We start from the raw sequence: 21,727 nt of genomic DNA, 5'->3' as shown, positions 1-21,727 counted from the left end.
TTCAACTGATTGTGTACATTATTCTCTCTTTGAGCCAATACTGATGGGAATGAGGTTTATCAGCCACCCTTCCATCTTTCTTTCCACTATAATAGATGGAAAGGTGCACCTCTTCATGTGAAATAATTTACCCTGTTCTATCTCTCCTTTCCTTCTACATCCAGTGTTCTCCTCTTTCTCATCTCTTCTTTTTTTATGTCATTCCCTCGAATTCACCTTATACCTGTACCCTCTCTCTATATATATATATTTCTTCTAGCTGTACTATTAGTCATACAATATTTAAGAATTACAAGCATCATCTTCCCATGTAATTTAGCTCTATTGAACCCATTATATTTTCTTTTCTCTTTTACCTGTTTAAGCTTCTCTTGGGTCTTGATATTGGAGATCAAATTTTTGGTTTGGTTCTGGTCTTCTTCTGAAAGCTTGAAATTCTATTTTATTGAATGATCATTTTTTTCCCCTTGAAGAATTATGCTTAATTTTGCTGGGTAGGTGATTCTTGGTTGTAATCCTAGCTCCTTTGTCTTCTAGAATATCATGTTCCATGACTTCTGATCCTTTAATGTTGCAGTTGCTAAGTTCTGTGTAATCTTGAAAGTGGCTCCCTAATGTTTGAATTGTTTCTTTCTGGCCATTTACAGTATTTTTCCCTTGATCTGATAGTTCTGAAATTTGGCTATAATGTTCCTTGGAGATTTTATTTTGGAATGTCTTTCCTGAAGTGATCAGTCAATTTTTTCAATGTCTATTTTGCCCTCTCATTCCAGGATATCAAGGAAGGTTTTCTTGATAATTTCTTGAAAGATGCTGTCCAGGTCCTCCTTTTGATTATGGTTTTCAGGTAGTCCAATGATTCTGACATTGTCTCTCCTGGATCTATTTTGCAGGCCAGTTGTTTTTCCACTGAGGTATTTTACATCTTCTTATGTTTTTTTTCATTCTTTTGAATTTGTTTGCTTGATACTTGCTGTCTCATAGAGTCATTAGTTTCCACTTATTCAATTCTAACTTTTAAGGAGCTGTTTTCCTCAGTCAACTTTTGTACCTCCCTTCCCATTTGGTCAATTGTACTTTTTAAGCAATTGTTTTCTTTTTCTAAACTTTTGACTCTTTTTTCATAATTTTCTTGTAACATTTTCATTTCTTTTCCCAATTTTTTTCTACCTCCCTTACATGATGTTAAAGCACCTTTTTGAGCTCTTCCATGAGTTCTTTCTGGGCTTGAAACCACTTCCCATTTTTCTTTGGGGTTTTGCCCATAGCTGTTTTGACATTGTTGTTCTGTTCTGAGTTTGTGTCTTGAACTTCCCTGTCACCATCATAATTTCCTATGGTGAGGTTATTTTTTTTTTGTTTTTTGTTTTTGCTCATCATTTTCAGCCTTTTTCATTTCTTTTAAATTTGAGCTCTGGTCCTGGGGTGGAAGGAACACTGTTTCAGGCTTCTTGTGCCTGGAGCTTTAGGCCCTGGCAGTTTACCTGGTGTTGAGTTGGGCTCCCAGTGCTGGTATCTGGCATGTGTTGAGGCCTGAGAGTTGTTACTGCTTTGGCTTCTGCCTGCTTACCCAAGCTACACTGAAGCATGTGGTGGTCTCTCTTTACCTGTGGCTATGCTAAAGCAAGTGGTGGGACCTCGCACTAGCATCAGCCCATTCTTCTGTCTATGCTGAGGCACATGGGCGGTGGGCAGGAGGGTTGTCTTGGTGTCGACATTTGCCTGCTCCACCACACTGGGGCTCAGGATGTCCCACTGGTTTGCTGAGGCAGGGCTTGCTGAGTCCTGTCCTTAACTATACCCCCTTTTTACCTAAGTGAGACAGACCTTTCTTGCTGACTTTCCAAGTTTCTTGGACTAAAATATTGTTTCACCCCATCTTTTTGCTGGTTCTTCTGTTCCAGTATTTGTTTAGGGGAGTTATTTTATGCTTCTTTGGAGGTGAATATGGGAGAGTTACAGTGATTTCCTGCTCACTCTGCCATCTTGACTCCCAGAAGTTCTGTTATATCTATTTCTTGTTATTCAGCAAAAGAAGATTGAAAGCAAAATTGAAAGTAAGCTTCAGAAGTTTGAAAGAGCTAGCAACTTACTAGTTGGCAGATGACACCACAGCTCTGAGATGTAAACTGCTTAACCAAGTTTGCCACTCTTCCACTGGCTATGCTATACTCAGAAGTGAGCTTAGTGGTAAGAAGAATGTTTATCCTTACTACTATAAGTTTGAGCCCACTCTCCCCAATGACCAGAGTATTAAAAAAAAGGGTATGCTCTGGTTTTGGAATGTTTGCATATTTTGATTCTTGCTATATCTTATCAGTAAATATCCCTGCATAAAAGCTAATTGATATTAAACTGATATTAAGAAGAAAACTAATGCTCAAACTGATATTAGAGAGACAAAAACTGGCACTATAAATATTATTGGAGCAGTAATCACTAGAGACTGATATTGGGGGGAACACATCAGAATGGGATTTCAAGCTAATAGTGTTAGAATGACTCCCTAATCTTCAGAGGTGTCAATGGATGTCTGAGGGAGAAATATTACCTTGTTATGAAGATGCTATTTGCCAATGGAATCCTCAGAGCCTATATTCTTATAACACTCCTATAAGTTTGTTTTCTAAATACACAATGCACTTATAGTTCCTCCCCACCACCAATATTTACCTTTGTTATTCATTTTACTTTTGTGTATAAATTGGAATGGCAGGTCACTCGAGTCCCTTTCAGCTATCATATTCTGTGTGTTTGAATTATTTGTCTTATTATATTCTTTGGTTTTCAAGGAAGAGGGACATTTCAGCCCTATTGTATGAGATGACACCCTTTATAGAATTCTTTGTTGCAGAAATAAATAAAAATAAAGTTTCTCTATTTTATTGTTAAAGACTCTGAGATTGATGTCAAGAACATATCTGACATCCACTTAGAATCCACCATTTAAACTGAAAAGAGAATGTAACTTAACAGAAATGAGTTAGAAGTACAGTAGAATGTAAGCTCCCTGAAGGAAGAGACTATTTCACTTTTATTCTGTGTCCCCAGTGTCCAGATACTCAATGTTTATTGAACTTCTTACCAATAACATAAGATGTCATCCATGTTCCTTTTCCAAAAACACCTTGCAGGAAGCGAAAGATCACAAATACAGGAAAGTTTGGAGCAAATGCCACAACGATACCACTTACTCCCACACCAAAACAGGAGATTAAATATATAATTATTCTTCCATACCTTTTTGAGAAAGGAAGAAAAATCACTTCAAATAATTCTTCAACACAATACAAACAACAAATACCATAAACATATAATAAAATGATGTCATGTGCAGAATAAGTTTCCTTTATAATTTCAAAACTAATTATAATGTTAAATGAATACAATGTACTCTAGCTACGATTTAAGGGCAAGATGCAGGGGGTGGGGGGAACCACTTGCCTAAGCAGAAATAATTTTAACATTAAAAAAATCAAATGAGATATTTTCTATTGTAGCTTGTCATAATTTTCCTATAAAAACCTTTTAGACTTTCCAATAAAGTCCTCTTCTAAAAGCTGACAGTGGCTCAAAGGCAGTCCTTGAACCATGATGGTCATACTACCAGATTACATGTTTTGATAGCTCTCATCTCACTGGAAATGATTGTCATAGGAACTATCTAATTGCATGTGGAGAGGTTCATCATCAGAAAAGTTGACTACCAAGCAATGAATTTTCCCACAATAATAATTAATACAACTTGGAGGGACTATGATGATTGTCTGAAGAAGTGCCCATACCAACAAATTTATGGATCTTTCCCTAAAAGTAATAAAATAATTCACTAATGCAATTCATAAAAATAGCATTGAAAAATATGCAGGCTATACATGGGATTTGGTTTGATATTTGAAAGTAGGATGCTTATTGCTTTAGATAACAAAGAGAATAAGGAAAACTGGAAAAAAGTGGGGAGCTGAACATCTAACAAGAAAAAGGATCTGCTTACAGAGAGAACAAGTTCTAGGTTTGTATCCCCCAGGAAATGATAAGGAAGACCTCCAGTGAACAGTATAGATCTTCTACAGAGGATTTATGGGAAGACAAAGATAAGAATTATACAGAGTGAGAAGATACAGACAGTGGGAAGATTGACCAATTCTGATGGAAATGTGGATTTATTAATTTATTAATTAAGTCATGTATCCAAGTAAAACATGGATCAAAGTAAGTTAAGTTAACAAACATTTATTTATTAAGTACTAGGCACTGTGCTAAACACTAAAGATACAAAGAAAGGCAAAAGACTGTCCCTGCTCTCAAGGGGTCCACAGTCTCATGAGGGAGACAACAAACAAATATCTATGTACAAATCACATTCATATACACATATATACACACACCCATATATATATACCTTCCATCAGAGTAATCCTTACAAACTTCCATACATTAATGCTAGATTATTGAAGTAAGAGAAGAGAAAGTAGAAGAGAGGAACTCTGTTCTTGTTCAGTCATGTCTGACCCTTTGTGACTCTATTTGGGGTTTTCTTGGCAGAGATACTGGAATGGTTTGCCATTTCCTTCTTCAGTTCCTTTTACAGATGAGGAACCAAGACAAACAGGGTTAAGTGACTTGCCCAGGGTCACATAGCTAATAAGTGACTAAGACTGGATTTGAACCATGAAGATGAGTCTTCCTGACTCCAGGCCTGGTGCTCTAACCACTGCACTGCCCAGCTGCCCAGCTTGAAGGAAAGAGTTTGGGAATGGGGCAGCTAGGTGGTGCAGTGAAAAAGAACAAGGTCCTAGAGTCAGAATGACCTGAGTTCAAATCAACCCTCAGACACTTGACACTTACTAGCTGTGTGACCCTGGGCAAGTCACTTAACCCCAATTGCTTTGCCATCCCCCCTCCAAAAAAAAAAAAAAAGAGGTTAGTAAAAGTGAAAGGAAGGAAGCCAAAAAGGGACAAGGTCCTTTGAAGTTGATTTGAATATTCATAATACTCAGAATAACTAGATTGTCCACAGTTGTTCTTCAAACTATATTGCTGTCACTGTATACGTTTGCCTGGTTCTGTTCATTTCACTTTTCAATATTTCAAGCAAGCCTTTACACACACAGACACACACAACACCGACCCCCCACCTTCACATTATACATATTATATATAGGCATATAAAAATTGCTCTAAATCATTACTCATTAGAGAAATGCAAATCAAAACAATTTTGAGATATCATCTTACATCTATCAGATCAGCTGATAAAAAGGGGAAAATGACAAATGTTGGAAAGGATGTGGAAAAATTCGGACACTGCTACACTGCTGATGAAACTATGAACTGATCCAACCATTTTGGAGGGCAATCTGGAATCATGCCCAAAGAATTATAAAGCTGTGTATACCCTTTGACCAAGAAATATCACTATTAGGTCTGTTTCCCCAGGTGATCAGGGAAAAAAGGAAAAGAACATATATGTTGTAAAATATTTATAGCAGCTTTCTTTATAGTGGCAAATTGAGGGAAAGTCCATCAACTGGGGAATGGTCGAATAAACTATGCTATATTATTGTGATGAAATACCACTGTGCTGTAAGAAACAATAAGGTGACTGATTTTAGAAAAATATGGAAAGACTTGCATGAAATGATGAAAAGTGAAATATACCTAGTTTTCTACAGGACTACTTTCTAGTTTCCCCAACAGCTTCTGTCAGTAGTGAGTTTTTGCCATGGTAATTTTTTTCTGCATCTATTGAAATTGTCCTAGGATTTTGTTATTAATGCCGTCAATTGTGCTTATAGTTTTCCTAACATTGAATCAGTCCCATATTCCTGGTATAAACCCAACCTCATCCTATGTATGATCTCTATGATATATTACTGTAGTCTCCTTGCCAGTGTTTTATTGATATTTTTCGCATCAATATTTATTTAGGAAATTGGTTGACAGTTTTCTTTCTCTCATTTAACTCCTTTGTTTAGGTATCAAGACCATATTTATTTCATGGAAGAAATTTGCTAAGATGCCTTTCAAACAGTTTATATAGTATTGAAAGTAATTGTTCTTTAAACGTTTGGTACAATTTCCTTGTAAATCCACCTGATCTTGGAGTTGAGAGAAGTAGGTTCATGAGCATGCTTCACAAAATCCATATTTTTCATAACAATTGATGTTGCAGAGCGACTTTTGATATTTTCTCTTTTAAAACTATCAAAACTTATCTGGTCTTATTGGCCGTAAAATCACTGTTTCACAATACTTCATGACTTGCTACTACACATGATATATTTGATGGACTCATTTCATTTTGGATATTCCAAATTTTAATTTGTAACATATCAAATCTGGTAACTTTGCAAAGTATCTAAAATTCCTGTATCTAAAAAAAGAGAAATTGACAGTGCCTCACTATTTTTTCTCAATTACATGTAAATTTTTATTTATTTTTTTAATTTTGAGTTACAAATTCTTTCCCTCTGTTCCTCCTTTCCCCACTTTTTGAGGAGACAAGCAATTTGATGTAGACTATATATGTGCAGTCATGCAAAACATTGCCAAATAACATGCTGCAAAAGAATAAACAGACAAAAACCCCAAAGAAAAATAAAATTAAAAAGTATGCTTTAATCTGCATTCAGACTCCATCTGGGATAGTATTTTTGATTATAGGTCCTTCAGAATTGCCTTGAATTCTCACTATTTTTTCCAAATATAACAATATTTTTTAAAACATAACAAATTAATTTGTTACATATACTACTTTCATGTTATTTGTGGATTAACTGCTTTCACATCTTGGGAGAAAGCACATTCTCATCTTATGCTGAGATATGCGATCTAAATCTATAGAACTGAAACCTATGGATTGTTTAGCTAGTAACCCAAGATCTAGCAAAAACTAAGACTAGGTCCATATGACTGAACTAATCAAACCACAGTCTGTAACTCACTCTGCTTTGACCATTCAATCAATTTGGATTATAATTTCACAGTGATTCAGGTAGAGTGAAATCAGTTGCTACGGAAGTGGATCAATCACCTAGCAGACCTGAATGGTTTAATGTGCCACACTGCTTGGCTCTTTGGCTGAGCTGAAAGCGCCTTCGTTGTGATTTACTGATGAGTAACAGTCAAAACATAGTAGAAACAAGTTTTCCATCAGCAGATGGAAGTCACAATTTGAAAAGATGAATTCCCATCTAATAAACAAAGAGTGTGAATTAATCACAAACTTAGAAGTTTAGGATTTGGGGGAGTTCCAAATTTGGAAAATCATTTTTTCTTTTAAGCTCTTAACATGCTCATCTTTGTAGTTACATGTGTTAACTTAAAATAGACTCTCGCCTTCGTACTTACCTGTCTGCTGCATAGCACAGAGTAAAAGCCCCAGCCAGAAACCCCAGATTCAGAATAGCCTGGGTAAAGTCCAGCATCCAAGAGTTTAAACACACCAGGTGAAACTGTGATAGAAAAAAATCATAATGAGACATAATGAAGTAATTACCCCTCAAAAAGCTAATTATAAGCTATTTGTAAGCTAACTAAATAAGTTGTTTAATCATTCTGTGACTCAGTTTCCTCATCTGTAAAGTGAGACTAATACCTACTTTACCTAATTTACAGGGTTATTCTGAGCATATCAGCTAAAATAAGAGATAAGAAAGCATTCTGAATGGGTAAAAGCCTTACAAAAATAAATGTACAGTAGTAATAACACCAATCATTTTAAATATGGTGGGAGAGAGAGTGGGGGAAGAGAGAACTGAGTACAGATCAGAGATTGCAGACTTGGGGGAACTGAATGATCCCACCCCGCTCCCTAATTCAGCTTAAGAGATGAAATCCTGGAATTGCAACCACATCACAGCATGGCAAAATAATCAGATGAAGTGCCTTCCACAGTTCTGGGTAAAGGAATAATTCTTAGCCAAAAAGGAGGTGAAGGTAATTACAGAAAACATCAGATTATTTCAATTACGTGAAATTAAGAAGCTTTTGTGATAATATAACAAATGAAAGTAGGATAAGAGGGTAAATGGTCAACTGGGAAGAAATCTTTATACCAAACATTCCTCATCAGGGTCTGATATCTAGGATATAATGGAAATGAAGACAAATATATAACATCAAAAGCCATCTTCCAATGGATAAATGGTCAACATATATGAACAATTAGTTTTTGAAAGAACTGCAAATTTTTAACAACCATTTGAATGACTGTTGCAAATCACTAAGAAAAATGCAAATCAAAATTACCTTGACATTTCACCTCACATCAAGCAAATTAGTAAAGATAATAAAGTATCTTGTACAGGGATGGGCATACTAATGAATTCTGGGATATGTGAATTGCTCTATGCTTCCTTGAAAGAAATGTGGAATTATGTGAAGAAAATGAACAAAAAAACCTAAACCATTTTCCCCAAAGACCTCAGTGTTAGGCATATACCCAAAGGATGCCAAAGATAGGAAGGAGGAAAGGAAGGAAAAAATGTGCTAAGTATTGCACTTAGCTCTTTACAAATATTATCTCACTTGATTTTCAAAGCAGCTCTGGGAGGTAGGTGTGATTATTATCTCTATTTTATAGTCCAGGAAACTGAGTCAGAGAGAGGTTAAATGACTTGCCCAGGGTCATACAGCTAGTAAGTATCTGAGGTTGGATTTGAACTGTGGCCTTCCTGACTTCACCAATAAGAAAGATTCAGTACACACTAAAACATTTACAGCAACAAAGAACTGCAAACAAAGTAGCTGATAATCAATTGGGAATATCTCATTCTCAGTGGGAATGGTCAATGGGAAGTAACCATGAACTACAATGGGAATCACACTGTTGTTCATGACTGCAGTAGAATACTGTTGCCCAATAAGAAAAAGTGATTATCAAGAATACAGTAAGGTACGGGGAGACTTTATGAACTGATGCAGTATGAAGTAAGTAGAAGCAAGAAAACAATAGATGCAAAGACTACAACAATTCAAATTTTGAAAGCAAAAATGAAAATGAACTAAATTTAATAACAATGACAAATGTTGGAACTGAAGAAATTATATGACAATGAATTTCCCTACCTTATTTGTAGAGGTAGGGTACTATGGCTGTGAAATGCTGTGCATGTTACTGGTCATAATGAGCACTACTGCTCCATGGTTAGTTTTGCTGAACTATTTTTTTCTTTTTTTAATTCTTTGTTACAAAAGTTGAAGAGAAGGAAGGGATATATTGTTAAAGTTAATGTTTACAAAGATATCAATAAAAATAATTCTTAAAGACAGCTTGTATTACCAACCTTTTTCCTCAATTCATTTAAAAAAATGAGGGGTGGGAGTAGAGAAAAGTTCTGACTTTGGAATCAGAGGCTCTGGGTCTGAGTATTTGTTTCTCTGCCGGTTCTAGTCTGAGAGGTGCCTGGGATCTGACAGCTTAAGCTGCTTGCTTGCAATGTCATATAAATCATCTGTCAGAGGTGACACTTGAACTCAGATATTCCTGCCAGCCCTCTATCTATTACAGCATGTGGCCTCTTGAGGAGTTCTTAGTAAAACAAACATTTCTACAAACTTCTTGATCTTAATTGAAAAAACACAAGGCAAATAATTGTATGTGTTTTAAGGTTGGGATATCTAGACAATCATTAAAAGAAGTAAGGCACTGCTCCAAAACAGAAATATCAGATTTGGGAAAGAATCCCCAAATAAGGATGGAGCTATTAGTCTATTTCCCCACCCCCTCCCTTTCCTGCATGGGTTTAAATAAGGAAATACAATATATCAGAAACGTAGGCAGAGCTATAACCAGGAATTTTTGCCTGAGGCAAGTGGCATGAAGCACTTCCTCCGTTGACTGGGTTACAGGGTGAGTGGTGGAGAAGAGATCCTAGGACACTCAGGCTCAAGGTCAATTCTAGGGAAGCTACCTTGTGTATGCCAGAGGTCGGGTAGGGAAAAGAGAACCCTGAATATCCTATTTTAACTACTGGCTCTTACTAACTCAGTGATAAGCTTGGTTGTTTGTACTGTTGCTAAAGGACTACAAGAGCTGTCAGCCCTCTAGATTTGAGGCTTTCAGACAAATACTTGACTACTCTACCAGAGCTGTGGCTCTGATCCTAGAAATAATTTCTTGAACATGCCTCAATTGGCAGGCAATGAACCCAGTATGATCTCTAGAGCAAAGACTTCCACAGTACTCTGCTTTAGCCATATTAAACGAACTTCTGAAGAGACTGGCTGGTTATTTTGGGTTTGAGGGAAGGGACAATGATTGAATTCTCAATCACTGTCTATGAACTATAGTTCTAGCATACAGTATATATACTTCTATATGTAGAACTAGTATCCTAGTATGTATACTTCTAATAGGTTTAAGTTACTTAAAGAATCAAGAACATTCTGAAATAAAACCAGAGAATGTTCCTATTGCCCATGTCTTCATTTTCTAAGTCATTTTAAAATAGAATCATTTTCAAACGGCTAGTTTTTTTTCGTTTTAATCTGTGCCTAATCTCTCATTTTAAGCTGTGCCTAATATTTATAGCTGTGCCAAATATTAGTGTCTCTGAAGCTATGGAAATGCTTTAGAAGGCCAATTAGAACTGCTGGAAGCAGCCAAAACAGTTACATGCTTTTTTTACTGTAGAAATTCCACTGTTTTGGTAGCAATAAGAAACTACATCAGGATTTGTAAGATATGACAACAAGCTCTGTAGCCAATAACTTCTTGGCTGGGTTTCTAGTACTGAAAAATTTATATGTTGCTAACATATAAGCTCTCTCCTCACTATGCCATACTGCTTCTCATATATATATATGTGTGTGTGTGTATACATATGTATCCTATATATGTAAGATATACACGTATAATATCATACATATACATATATCATACATATTTGCATAATAAAAATAGAGCATATTTCACATTTCATATTATAAATACATTAAATATTATATGTATGTGTATATATTGTGATATAACTATACCACACACATATTTGTGTTAACCTACACTCCCATATGAGAAGCACCATACTGAGGAAAGGTCCCCTCTTGGTTTCAGGATGAGCCTTCCTCAGTTCAAATCTAGACGCATCTTAGTCATGTGGGCAAAGGTAAGTCACGTAAACTTCAATATAATAGGGTGTAGGGTGTGTTCAGGGAGTACCAGTACCTTTGGTGTGATGGCTGGCTCTTTCTACCTTTGGTGTCCACCTGTTCCACCTAACTCTCACCTCCACTAACTCTCCAAGAAGCTGCAGCATGCACAGCAGCCACACCCTGGTAAATCGTTTTAGCAGACGGGCCAAACCAGATTGAGGGGAACCAAGGGGGCTCAAACCCATTGGTGAGTTAGGGAGGGTCTCTACCCCAAGCATGTGAAGACTTCCTCTGGTGGAATGGATGGATGAGAGCAATTTGTTCCAACAGCCATAAAGGCAGCTGAAGCAGGTAATGTGGAGCATTTAGGGCTTGGTTAGACACCGAAGATGCCAAGGTCATTCACTGCATCCTGAGCCATCACCAGCCATCTTGACTCTGTTCTGCCCCTGGACTATGATGACTCTGGAGGAGAGAGTGAGGCTGACAACCTCATGCAACTCAGCCTCACTTAAATCCAGTTTACGCATGAATCAAAGACATCACCTATCTCATTTCACTATTATGCCTCAAAGTCCTGTGGTGACAGGCAAGTGATGAAGCAGTAGGTGCGGATACACTGGGAGCTGTAGTCACAACCCTGCACACAGGGAGCCCAGGCCATAGGGTCGTTTCTTACTGGAAGCAGAAGTGGGACTTGGCAGTCCCCTGGGTGTCTAAGCAGCCTTTTAAAGATCGCACTGCTCACCTCCTACAGTGAAGAAGGGGGCTAGAAAAGGTACCCTAAACATTGTCTGCTTACTCAACCCTGGCCTAATTACTGAGGCAGGCAGGGAATCCCACTATGTGGTCGAAACACAAAAAAATGTACAAAAATGTACAAAAACATCTGCAAAGATGATTCCACTCACCATTGGCACATGGAACATGTGCAAACTGATAGACAACACAAAATCTAGTAGACCTGAAAGAAGAACTACTCTTGTTGCAAGAGAACTTAACAGGTATCACATCCAAATAGCAGCCCTGAATGAAACAAGGTGGGCAAATGAAGGCCAGCTCACTGAAGCTGGATACACCTTTTTCTGGAGTTGGCGCAGTGAAGGGGAGCACTGTGAAGCTGGCATGGGTTTTGTAATCAAAACTAATCTAATCAGCAAGCTGGTGTGCCTGCCAAAAGGAGTGAATGACAGGCTCATGACAATGCAATTGCCACTCACAGGAAAATGCCATGCCACCATCATCAGTGCCTATGCTCCCACCACGACAAACCTTGATGAAGTCAAAGAAAAATTTTTTGTAGACCTAGAGACCCTTATCGCCAATGTGCCGAAAGAGGACAAGATTATAATTCTGGGCAACTTTAATGCTAAAGTAGGCTCAGACTACTAGACTTGGCAGGGAGTCCTAGGGAGGAATGGAGTTGGAAACAGCAACAGCAATGGTCATTTATTGCTGAAGACTTGTGCATCACATGACCTTCTCATCACCAACACTGTCTTCCGTTTACCTAAACGCAATAAAACTTCATGGATGCATCCTTGCAGCAAATGTTGGCATCTAATAGACTATGTGATTGTAAGGAGAAAAGACAGACAAGATGTGAAAGTGACAAACGCAATGTATGGTGCAGAGTGCTGGACTGATCATAGACATACTTTCCAAGAAATTTGGTGCACAGAACTGCATTTACTCATCTGACTCAGAACACTCGCAAACACCAAGACTGGTTTGATGAAAATGATAGGGAAATTCAGAAGCTGCTAAATGAAAAACAAGAAGGCAGCATTTAATTCCATCAAAAGCAAAGTACAAGCAAAGCTTAGAGAGGTGCAGGATTCCTGGCTCAGTAAGAAGACAGATGAAATTCAGTTTTATGCTGATAGTAACGAGCCAAAGTGCTTTTATGATTCCCTGAAAGCTGTTTATGGACCAAAAACCTATGGTGTATCACAACTATTCAGTGCTGATGGAGCCACATTGATTAGTGATAAGGACATGATCCTAGAAAGATGGGCTGAACACTTGCACAGTGTTCTCAATAGACCATCATCAATCAATGCTGAGGCCCCTGACCATTTACCTCAGGTTGAAGTCAGTCTGTTCTTAGTTGAACTTCCAACTGAAGAAGAGGTTTTGAGGGCCATGAGGCTCCTTTCATGTGGCAAAGCACATGAGGGTGCTGATTCTATTCCAGCTGAGATTTACAAGGTAGGTGGACCATTGCTCATACAAAAGCTGACTGAAATTTTTCAGGTTATATGGCAAGAGGAGGTTATCCCCTAGGAGTTCAAGGATACCTCCATTGTTCATTTCTATAAAGGTAAAGGGAATAGATTGTCCTGCAACAATCACAGGGGGATCTCTCTCAGTCACTGCTGGCAAAACTCTTGCTAGAGTCCTTCTTAATAGGCTGATCCTTCACCTGGAAGATGGTCATATACCTGAGAGCCAGTGTGGTTTCAGAAAGCGCCGAGGAACAATCGATATGGTGTTTGCTGCTTGACAACTCCAGGAGAAATGCAAGGAGCAGAACAGAGGTCTGAACACAATATTTGTAGATCTGACCAAGGCCTTTGACACTGTTAGTCATGAGGGTTTATGGGAAATTATGTCAAAATTTGATTTCCTGGAGAAATTCATTATTACTGTATGTCAATTTCATGATGGCATGTTTGCCCATGTTCTGGATAATGGACAAAGCTCCTGTGCCTTCCCAGTCACCAACGGAGTGAAACCTGGCTGTGTGCTTGCTCCCATGCTTTTTAGCATGATGTTTTCAGCCATGTTGATAAATGCTTTCAATGAGAATGAACACAGCATCAAGGACAACTACCATACTGATGGTAAGTTCTTCAATTTGAAAAGGCTACAAGCCAAGACCAAAGTGAAGGGAGTGTTGGTACATGATTGTCTGTTTTCAGATGATTGTGCACTCCATGCAGCTTCTGAAGCTGAGATGCAATAAAGTATGGATCAATTCTCTGCTGCCTATGCTAATTTTGGCCTGATAATTAACACCAAGAAAACACAGGTGCTCCATCAGCCACCACCACACCATCCATATGTGGAACCATCGGTTACAACAAATGGAGAAGTTTTGAATGCTGTGGATAAGTTTACTAACCGTGGTAGTATACTTTCCAAGGATGTACACATCAATAATGAGGTTGATGCACACATTGCCAGAGCTAGCTCAGTGTTTGGGAGACTCTGAAGAAAGGTTTGGGAGAGAAGAGGTATTAGACTGACTACCAAACTGAAGGTCTATAGAATTGTTGTGCTGACCTCATTATTATATGCTTGTGAAACATGGACAGTCTACCAGTGCCATGCCAGGAAACTGAAGCACTTCCATTTGAACTGTCTTAGGAAGATTCTGAGGATCACCTGGCAGGATAAGGTACCAGACACTGAAGTTCTTGCTCGAGCTGAACTGTCAAGTATTCAAACTATGCTTCAGAGAGCGCAACTCCAATGGGCTGGTCATGTTGTTCAAATGCAAAATGTATGCCTGCCAAAAAGACTATTTTATGGAGAACTTGCATGGGGCAGGTGATCACATGGTGGCCAGAGGAAGACACTCTCAAGGTCTCCCTCAGGAACTTTGGATTTGACTGTGCAACAGGGGAGATACTGGCACAGGACTGCTCAGCATGGCGTGCCCACATCAGAAAGGGTGCTGTGCTCTTTGAGCAAAGCAGAATTGAGACAGCACAAAGTAAATGCAGGATGTGCAAACTTGGGATATCCATGCCAAGCATTCACATGGACTATCTGTACCCAACCTGTGGTGGAGCATTCTGAGCTTCTATTAGTGTGATCAGCCATAGTTGGACACACTGAAATTTCACTTTACAATGGTGATGTCATTTTGGTCCCCTTTGAAGACAGACAACGACCAACATTTAACACTCTAAAACTTTATGTTGTATAGTAGTTGCCAATTGTCTTTAGTGAAGGTTCCTCACTGAAAGTTTCCCTTCAAGAATGAAATCACAATGCTGTTCTCAAAACAAAATACCTCTAAGCTATATATGTACTACCATATAGAGATACCAAATTAAAGTTCAATCAACAAGTTAATTTTAAGAAGCTGATATAGGTCCATCCCTGTGCTAGGTATATGTTATAGAGGGGAATCAAAGGAAAGATAGGAGCTTTCCTTTTGGTTTAGCTTGGGACAGAAAATTAACAAACAAAAATTTAAGTACTAAGTTATACTTTTAACTACTAATTATATGTTCTTTGTCCTTCATTTTCAAAGAGAACCAGTGACATCACAGGTGATGTCTTAACTGGAGGGTGAATTGAATTTAAGTGAGGCAGAGTTGCACAAAGTCATCAGCCTCACTTTCTTCCAGTCATTGAAGTCCAGTGGCAAGACAAAAGTCAGGACAAATAGTGATTGCTCACTATACAATGGATGACTTTTGCACCTTTGATGTCTGACCAAGCTGCAAGCACTCCACAGCACCTGCTTCAGGCACCTTCATAGCCATTGGAACAAATTATTCTCATCCACATTCTGCAGGGGAAATCTTCACATGCTTGATGTAGACATCCCTTTAACTCAGTGACAGGTTTGAGGTCCATCATTTACCGTCGGCCTAGTTTAGCCTATCTACCAAGAAGGTTTACCAGGGTGTGGTCACTGCACAGGGTACAGTTTCTTGGAGCCACAGGTGTGAAACGAATGACAGGTAGACACCAAAGGTAGATGAGCAGCCCTGAAAAGGGCTCAGTAAGCCCTCACACTGGAGGTGCTAGTCCTCCATGAACATCTACTATACCCCAATTATACACTCCAATTATAACTGGCATAGTGCATAGAGAGGTGCCCTTGGGGTCTGGAAGCTATGAGTTGAGAGTCCTACCTCTAATCAATCCTGGCAGTGTGAGCTGGGCAAGTTACTTAATCCTCAGAACCTCAGGTAACTAATGTGTTGCAAAGTAGGTAGTCAATCTAAAGGAAATTTCCTCTCTGTGCCAGTGAAATCAAAGGTCTGAACCTACCTTAATTAAATAGAGTTATTGTCGAATGTTAATTTTAACTACCCTAAGCATTTAGAGAAGAAAGACATTAATGTGGCCTGGAAGAGTCAAAGAAATCATTCACGATTTCAACTGGAGAAGCTTAAGCTGGGTCTTAAAGGATGTGTAAGATTTAGCGTAGCAGAAAAAAAAGGCATTAAAGGTGAATAGATGACAAGAACAAAAGCAGGGAGATACAAGTGTAACATTTATATTTAGGAGCACTTCTTTTAGAAACATCTGGAGTTAGGAAGAACTCATTTTACAATGAAGCACAGTTTGGTAACAATTAGGTGACTGATTCTCATTTTGATGGCATTTGATCTCATGAGCTAGGATAACTTCCAAGAATTGCATGTTTTAGGTATAAGGTCAACAGCATAAACTTAGAATGCTGGTGGACATAGTGCTTCATATTTCATCTGAACGTATGTAGCAATAGCAAAAAGTAACATCAACAACTAATTTAAGCACTTCACTAATCCCTTGTCACTTATCAACCATATAACATTCATGATGAATAAAATTTTAGGAAAGATGCATCTTGTGTATTAGTGGGATCAAACTATGGACTTCACCTTAAATCCGAGAGATGAAAACCTGCAATTATGTCTCTATAAAAGACCTAATATTTCATCAAACAATCAAGAATATAAAACATTTAGAAAAATGCCCTTGGGGTGCTATAGACATGTACAGGTCTAGAGACCCTTTGAGTACTCAAATTCCCAGCAAAGTATAAATTCAATTTACTAAATTCAATCCCTAAAGATCAGTTTTGACCATATCACTTAAGTGCTCAATAAATAATGGTGATTCCAAGACTGAATACAAACTCTTCTGTTTGGCATTTAAATCCTTTCACAAACTAGCTTCAAATTACTTCTTTCACCTTATTATATGCGATTTCCTCTTTCTTTGGTCCAGTCAAACAAGCGATCTTGCTGTTTCCCACATAGACCCTCTATTTCTTGTCTGTGTGGTCTTACATCAACGATCTTCAATTCCTGGCATGTACTCCCTGCTCTGCCTTGTCTCTTAGAATCCTTAGATTCTTCTAAAACTCAGCTCAAGTGCAAGCTCTTACGTGATGTCTTTCCCGATCTAGCTGTTAGAGCATTCCCTGTAAAATGACCAGTTATTTTATTTATATTTCTCTCTATATATATATCTATATATCTACATACATACATATAATTATACATGTTCTCTCACCCTAAAGAATGAATACAAGCACTATTTCAATTTTTTCTTTGTATCTTCACTGACTAGCACAATTTCTAGCACTAAAAAGGTCCTTAATAAGTACTTTTTGATTAATTGGGTTCAATAAACATTTATTAATGCTCATTATCTGCAAAGCACTGCGGTAGTCACTAGAGACATAGGGATTCAAATAGGACAATAAAAAAATGGCACCTGCCAACATCAAGGCTGCAGAATCATAAAAAAGAGACAAGCTACTCTGTGATGAATATCTAACCCATACACAGCATGAACATCATTCAGATCAGGGAAAGAGTTATCGTCAGCATACAGACTTAATTTAAGGAGGATGGCACGTGATACCATGGGGCAGTGTGTAAAATTATCTTGCAATGTATAGGAAAGACAGAGAATACCACTCAGCTTAGTCAAGCAATATTATCATTATGTAAAAAGGTATCATTTCATTTTGCTATATAAAAAAGAAATCTAGTGAAAGCATGATGGTAATTTCATATATTTGCTTAGAGAGGAGAGTAGGACTAGGTGGTTTTATTGATTCTTGACACTCTGTTTTCTGGATGTGACAATTGAAGACATTTAATTGACCTAGTAACCACTGCTAGATTGGCGGACTTCTTGAGTTGTCTTATGTAGGTTAAGGGGATGTTGAAATAGGATTTGTCTAAAGGATTCAGGACCTTCGAAATTACCAAGTTTTTATTTCTTTCCTTCCTTTCACTAACTCTCCCAAACTTTAGAAAATATTCATTATTTCTGATTACTATCTCAGAACAAATATTTTCCTGCAATTGACTACTTATTTCTGATCACTTGTGAAATACATTTAGTAATTACAAATATATCTTTGTTTTCTACTAAAGAGAAAGGATTTCTGTGAAAATTGCAGATGAGCAAGCAGAAAGATTTGTAGAATTATGTCCCAAAGCAAAAAATCCAAGTTGACAGCAATTTTGATACTTCTAACACTACAGAAAAATTCAGAGATGACAAAATGATGCTCTTATTGAATACATAAAATAGATTTGCTCCATCATCATTTTATTAAAAAATAATTCTTAGCATAAATCTGAGCACTGACAGACCTTTGTTCTCAAGCCTTTATTCTTGTGAGTACTTTAGTGACAAAGCCACACTGGGGGTAAATGAAGTACTACATTTTGAAAATCAGTGTTTTTCACACTGTTTTTGTGGACAGTTCCATGAACTCTCTCTAGAGACATTTTGAAAAAGAAGACATGTTCTATTCAGGTCTATTTAACATGCAATGAAACCACATCAAGGATTCAAGTTTGGAGGCCTGAAAAACAATAAAGTGTTCACAAGCTCAGAAAGTTTGGAAAACCACTGATTTAAATGAATCATCAAAGACAGCTATTTACAAGGAGTTGCCAAGGCATTAATTCATCTTCCCTTGTATCTCTCCATCCAGATCTCATTTAAGTTCAGTACTGATGTAATTAAGTTAATTACATTATTTAATATCCCCAAGGTAGGCCATTATTGTTTTTCCCATTTTGTAAATTTTATAACAGGAGGAGGATTAAAGGTTTCTATGCATGAACTAAACAAATAAAAGATGCAACTCGCCCCCCTCCATGTTGGAACCACTCCCCAAGAGAGTCTAGATTTATTACATACAGTCAGAAAAAGTAAGTAAACTAAAGTGATTCATTGCAGCTTCAATATTGCTAAATATGTAAAACCAAAACCACCTGAATGAATATTCATGTCACATTCACATTTGATGATTTTTGGAAAATTGTTTTTTTTAAACCAAGAACTTCCTGGTTTATGCTGACTTTGCTTCTGGTCTATACTGTGCACTCCAAATGACTCTTTTTCTTTCTTTTCTCTTTCCCTTTCTTTTTTTCTGGCTAAACAGAGTACACAAATTCAGAAGGATATAAATTATGACTGTGAATAGTGAGGAAAAGACTAGCCCTAGGCATGAGAAACCTACAGTAGAGAGTATAGGCATATACCTAACTTTTTAAAGTTGTCTGTTAAGAATAGTAATTAATAGCTTTGAAAATAAATGCTTGGAAACATAGGAAAAACAAAATTAAACCTTTGAAAAAATCCATTAAATGGTACTGAATTTTACTTAAGGGCAAGTAAATACTACTTTAGAATAATATACATAGCAAAACCAAGATATCCATTTTGGCATAGTCCCAAACTAGTATAATCTCAAGTCATTATAATCAACGAATTCAGTTATCCTCCTCTGCCTTTTCATGAGCTCATTCAATCCTTAACCACTAGAACTCTTACAAAGGAAGATAAAGAAAACTAGAAAATTATAATCCTAATGAATACCTACTCAAGAAAATTAGATAAAATATAAAAGGAACTACAGCACCATATGAAGAGATTATGACCAGATGAATTCATTTCAAGCATTCAGCATTTATTCCATACATATGAACGTAACAGAATGTACTAAAAAGATGATGAAATGGAAATGAAAAATCACAAAAAAACCTTTGATAAAAAACATGAGACTCATTTGTTAATAATAAGAGTAAACAGACTCAATATGTTAAACAGGACACATCTAAAATCAAGAGAGTATTATCTGAAATGGATAAATGACTATATGTCTTTTCAAGAAGATCAGGGATGAAGAAAAAGGGTCCATTATCATCAATATTATTTAATCCAGCACTATACTAGCACTAAACTAGTGCTAGAAAGGCCAGCAACAGTAATAAGACAAGAAAAAGAAAGGAAGGGCATAGTCGTAGGCATAGGGGAAATAAAATCATTTCTATTTATAGATGATAGAAAGCTCTGAAGAGTCAATTAAAATTAATTGAAACAGCATCCTCAGCAAAGTAGAAACCCACAAAAACAAACCCACAAAGTCACGCACTTTAATTTGTATTACCAGCAAACAGAAAAATAAAATTCATTCAAAATAACTAGGAAATGCTCTAAAAACATATTTGGGTGTCTTCTTACTAACACAGAAACAAGAACTATGAATACAACTACAAAATATTCTTTCTAGAAATAAAGGCAGACAAATAATTGGAGAGATATTAATTGCTCATTTTTGGACTATGTTAGTCAAATAAAATGATATTTCCTAAATTAATTTCCAAAAAAATTACTACTTTATAAAAAATAGCCACAAAATTCATGTGGAGAAACAAAAGTTTAAAAATTTAAAAGGAAATAGTCTTTTTAAGCAGGAAAAAAGGAGATTTAGGATTACCTGTTCTCACATTATGCTACTAAGCATTAATGATCAAGACCATATAATGCTGGTTTCAAAATAGAAAAGTTGGTCAATGGAATAGATTAGGTATACAACATACAGAAGTAAGTAATACAGCAGCATAGTGTTTAACGAACTCAAGTATCCAAACTACTAAAATACTTACTATTAAGCAAAATCTTCTGGGAAAATTGGATGTTAATGTGGCAGAAATTAGGTTTAGAACAACATTCCTACCATCATAAGCTTCAAATGAATTTATGAATGAATATAAAAGATTATATTATAAAAAAATTAGAGCAGCAGGGATAGAAAGGACCACAAGAGATAAGATGGATAACTTCATGTAAAAATATGCTTTATTGGTGGAGCTGTAAACTGCTCTCAGATTCAATTTCTTTGCCAATGCTACAACAGCTGCTATAAATATTTTTGTATATATAGGTCCCTTTCCTCTTTTTAGACATAGATATAGTAGTAGTATCACTGATTCAAAAGGTATATACAGTTTTATTGTTTTGTGGACATTGTTCCAAATTGCTTTCCAGGATGGCTAGACCAGTTTACACCTCCGCCAATGATGTATTAGTGTATCTTTTTTCTAGGGCCTTTTCAGCATTAGTTTTTCTTTTGATTCAACGTTATCAAACTTGTGAGTATGAGATGGATCCTCAAAGTTGTTTAAATTTTGCATTCTTCTAATTATTAGTGACTTAGTAAATTTTTTTCCATGTGGCTTCTTCCCTCAGATATTGCTTATTCATATTCCCTGAGCACTTCTCATTTGGAGAGTGGCTCTTTTTTTAAAAAAAATTTGAATCAGTTCGCCAAATATTTTTTAAATGAGACCTTTATCAGAGAAACTTACTGCAAAAATTTTTTTTAACCATTTACCTGTTTCTGTTCTCATTTCTGCAGCATGGGTTTTGATTGTGTAAAAATTTAAATTTTTTGTAACCAAAATTGTTCGTTATACGTCCTATGACCTTCCCTATCATTTGTTTGATCAAGGACTCTTCTCCTATCCATATATATGAAAGGTATTTTTTTCTTGGTCTTTTGATTTATGATACTCCCTCTTTATACCTAAGTCCTATACTTATCTGAATTTTATCTTGATATACATCGCGATATATTAGTCTA

At 36.8% G+C, this 21,727-nt stretch overlaps 1 protein-coding gene across 3 annotated transcripts in view; it reads right to left on the bottom strand.

The window, feature by feature from the left end:
* SLC22A3 (solute carrier family 22 member 3) overlaps positions 1-21,727 on the bottom strand; it is a 137,575-nt gene that overhangs the window by 56,911 nt on the left and 58,937 nt on the right. For all 3 annotated transcript variants that reach the window (XM_072637706.1, XM_072637705.1, XM_072637704.1), the window contains exons 2-3: positions 7,354-7,457; positions 3,086-3,240 (exon numbers count right to left, since the gene is read on the bottom strand). In XM_072637706.1, coding sequence (XP_072493807.1) covers positions 3,086-3,240; positions 7,354-7,457 — 259 coding nt within the window. The remainder of the gene's footprint in view (positions 1-3,085; positions 3,241-7,353; positions 7,458-21,727) is intronic.

Source organism: Notamacropus eugenii, chromosome 2 (genome assembly GCF_028372415.1).
Source record: "Notamacropus eugenii isolate mMacEug1 chromosome 2, mMacEug1.pri_v2, whole genome shotgun sequence".
NCBI classification, from domain to species: domain Eukaryota; kingdom Metazoa; phylum Chordata; class Mammalia; order Diprotodontia; family Macropodidae; genus Notamacropus; species Notamacropus eugenii.
Note: the sequence above shows the minus strand (reverse complement) of the source record. Positions and strands in the feature narration are given on the sequence as shown.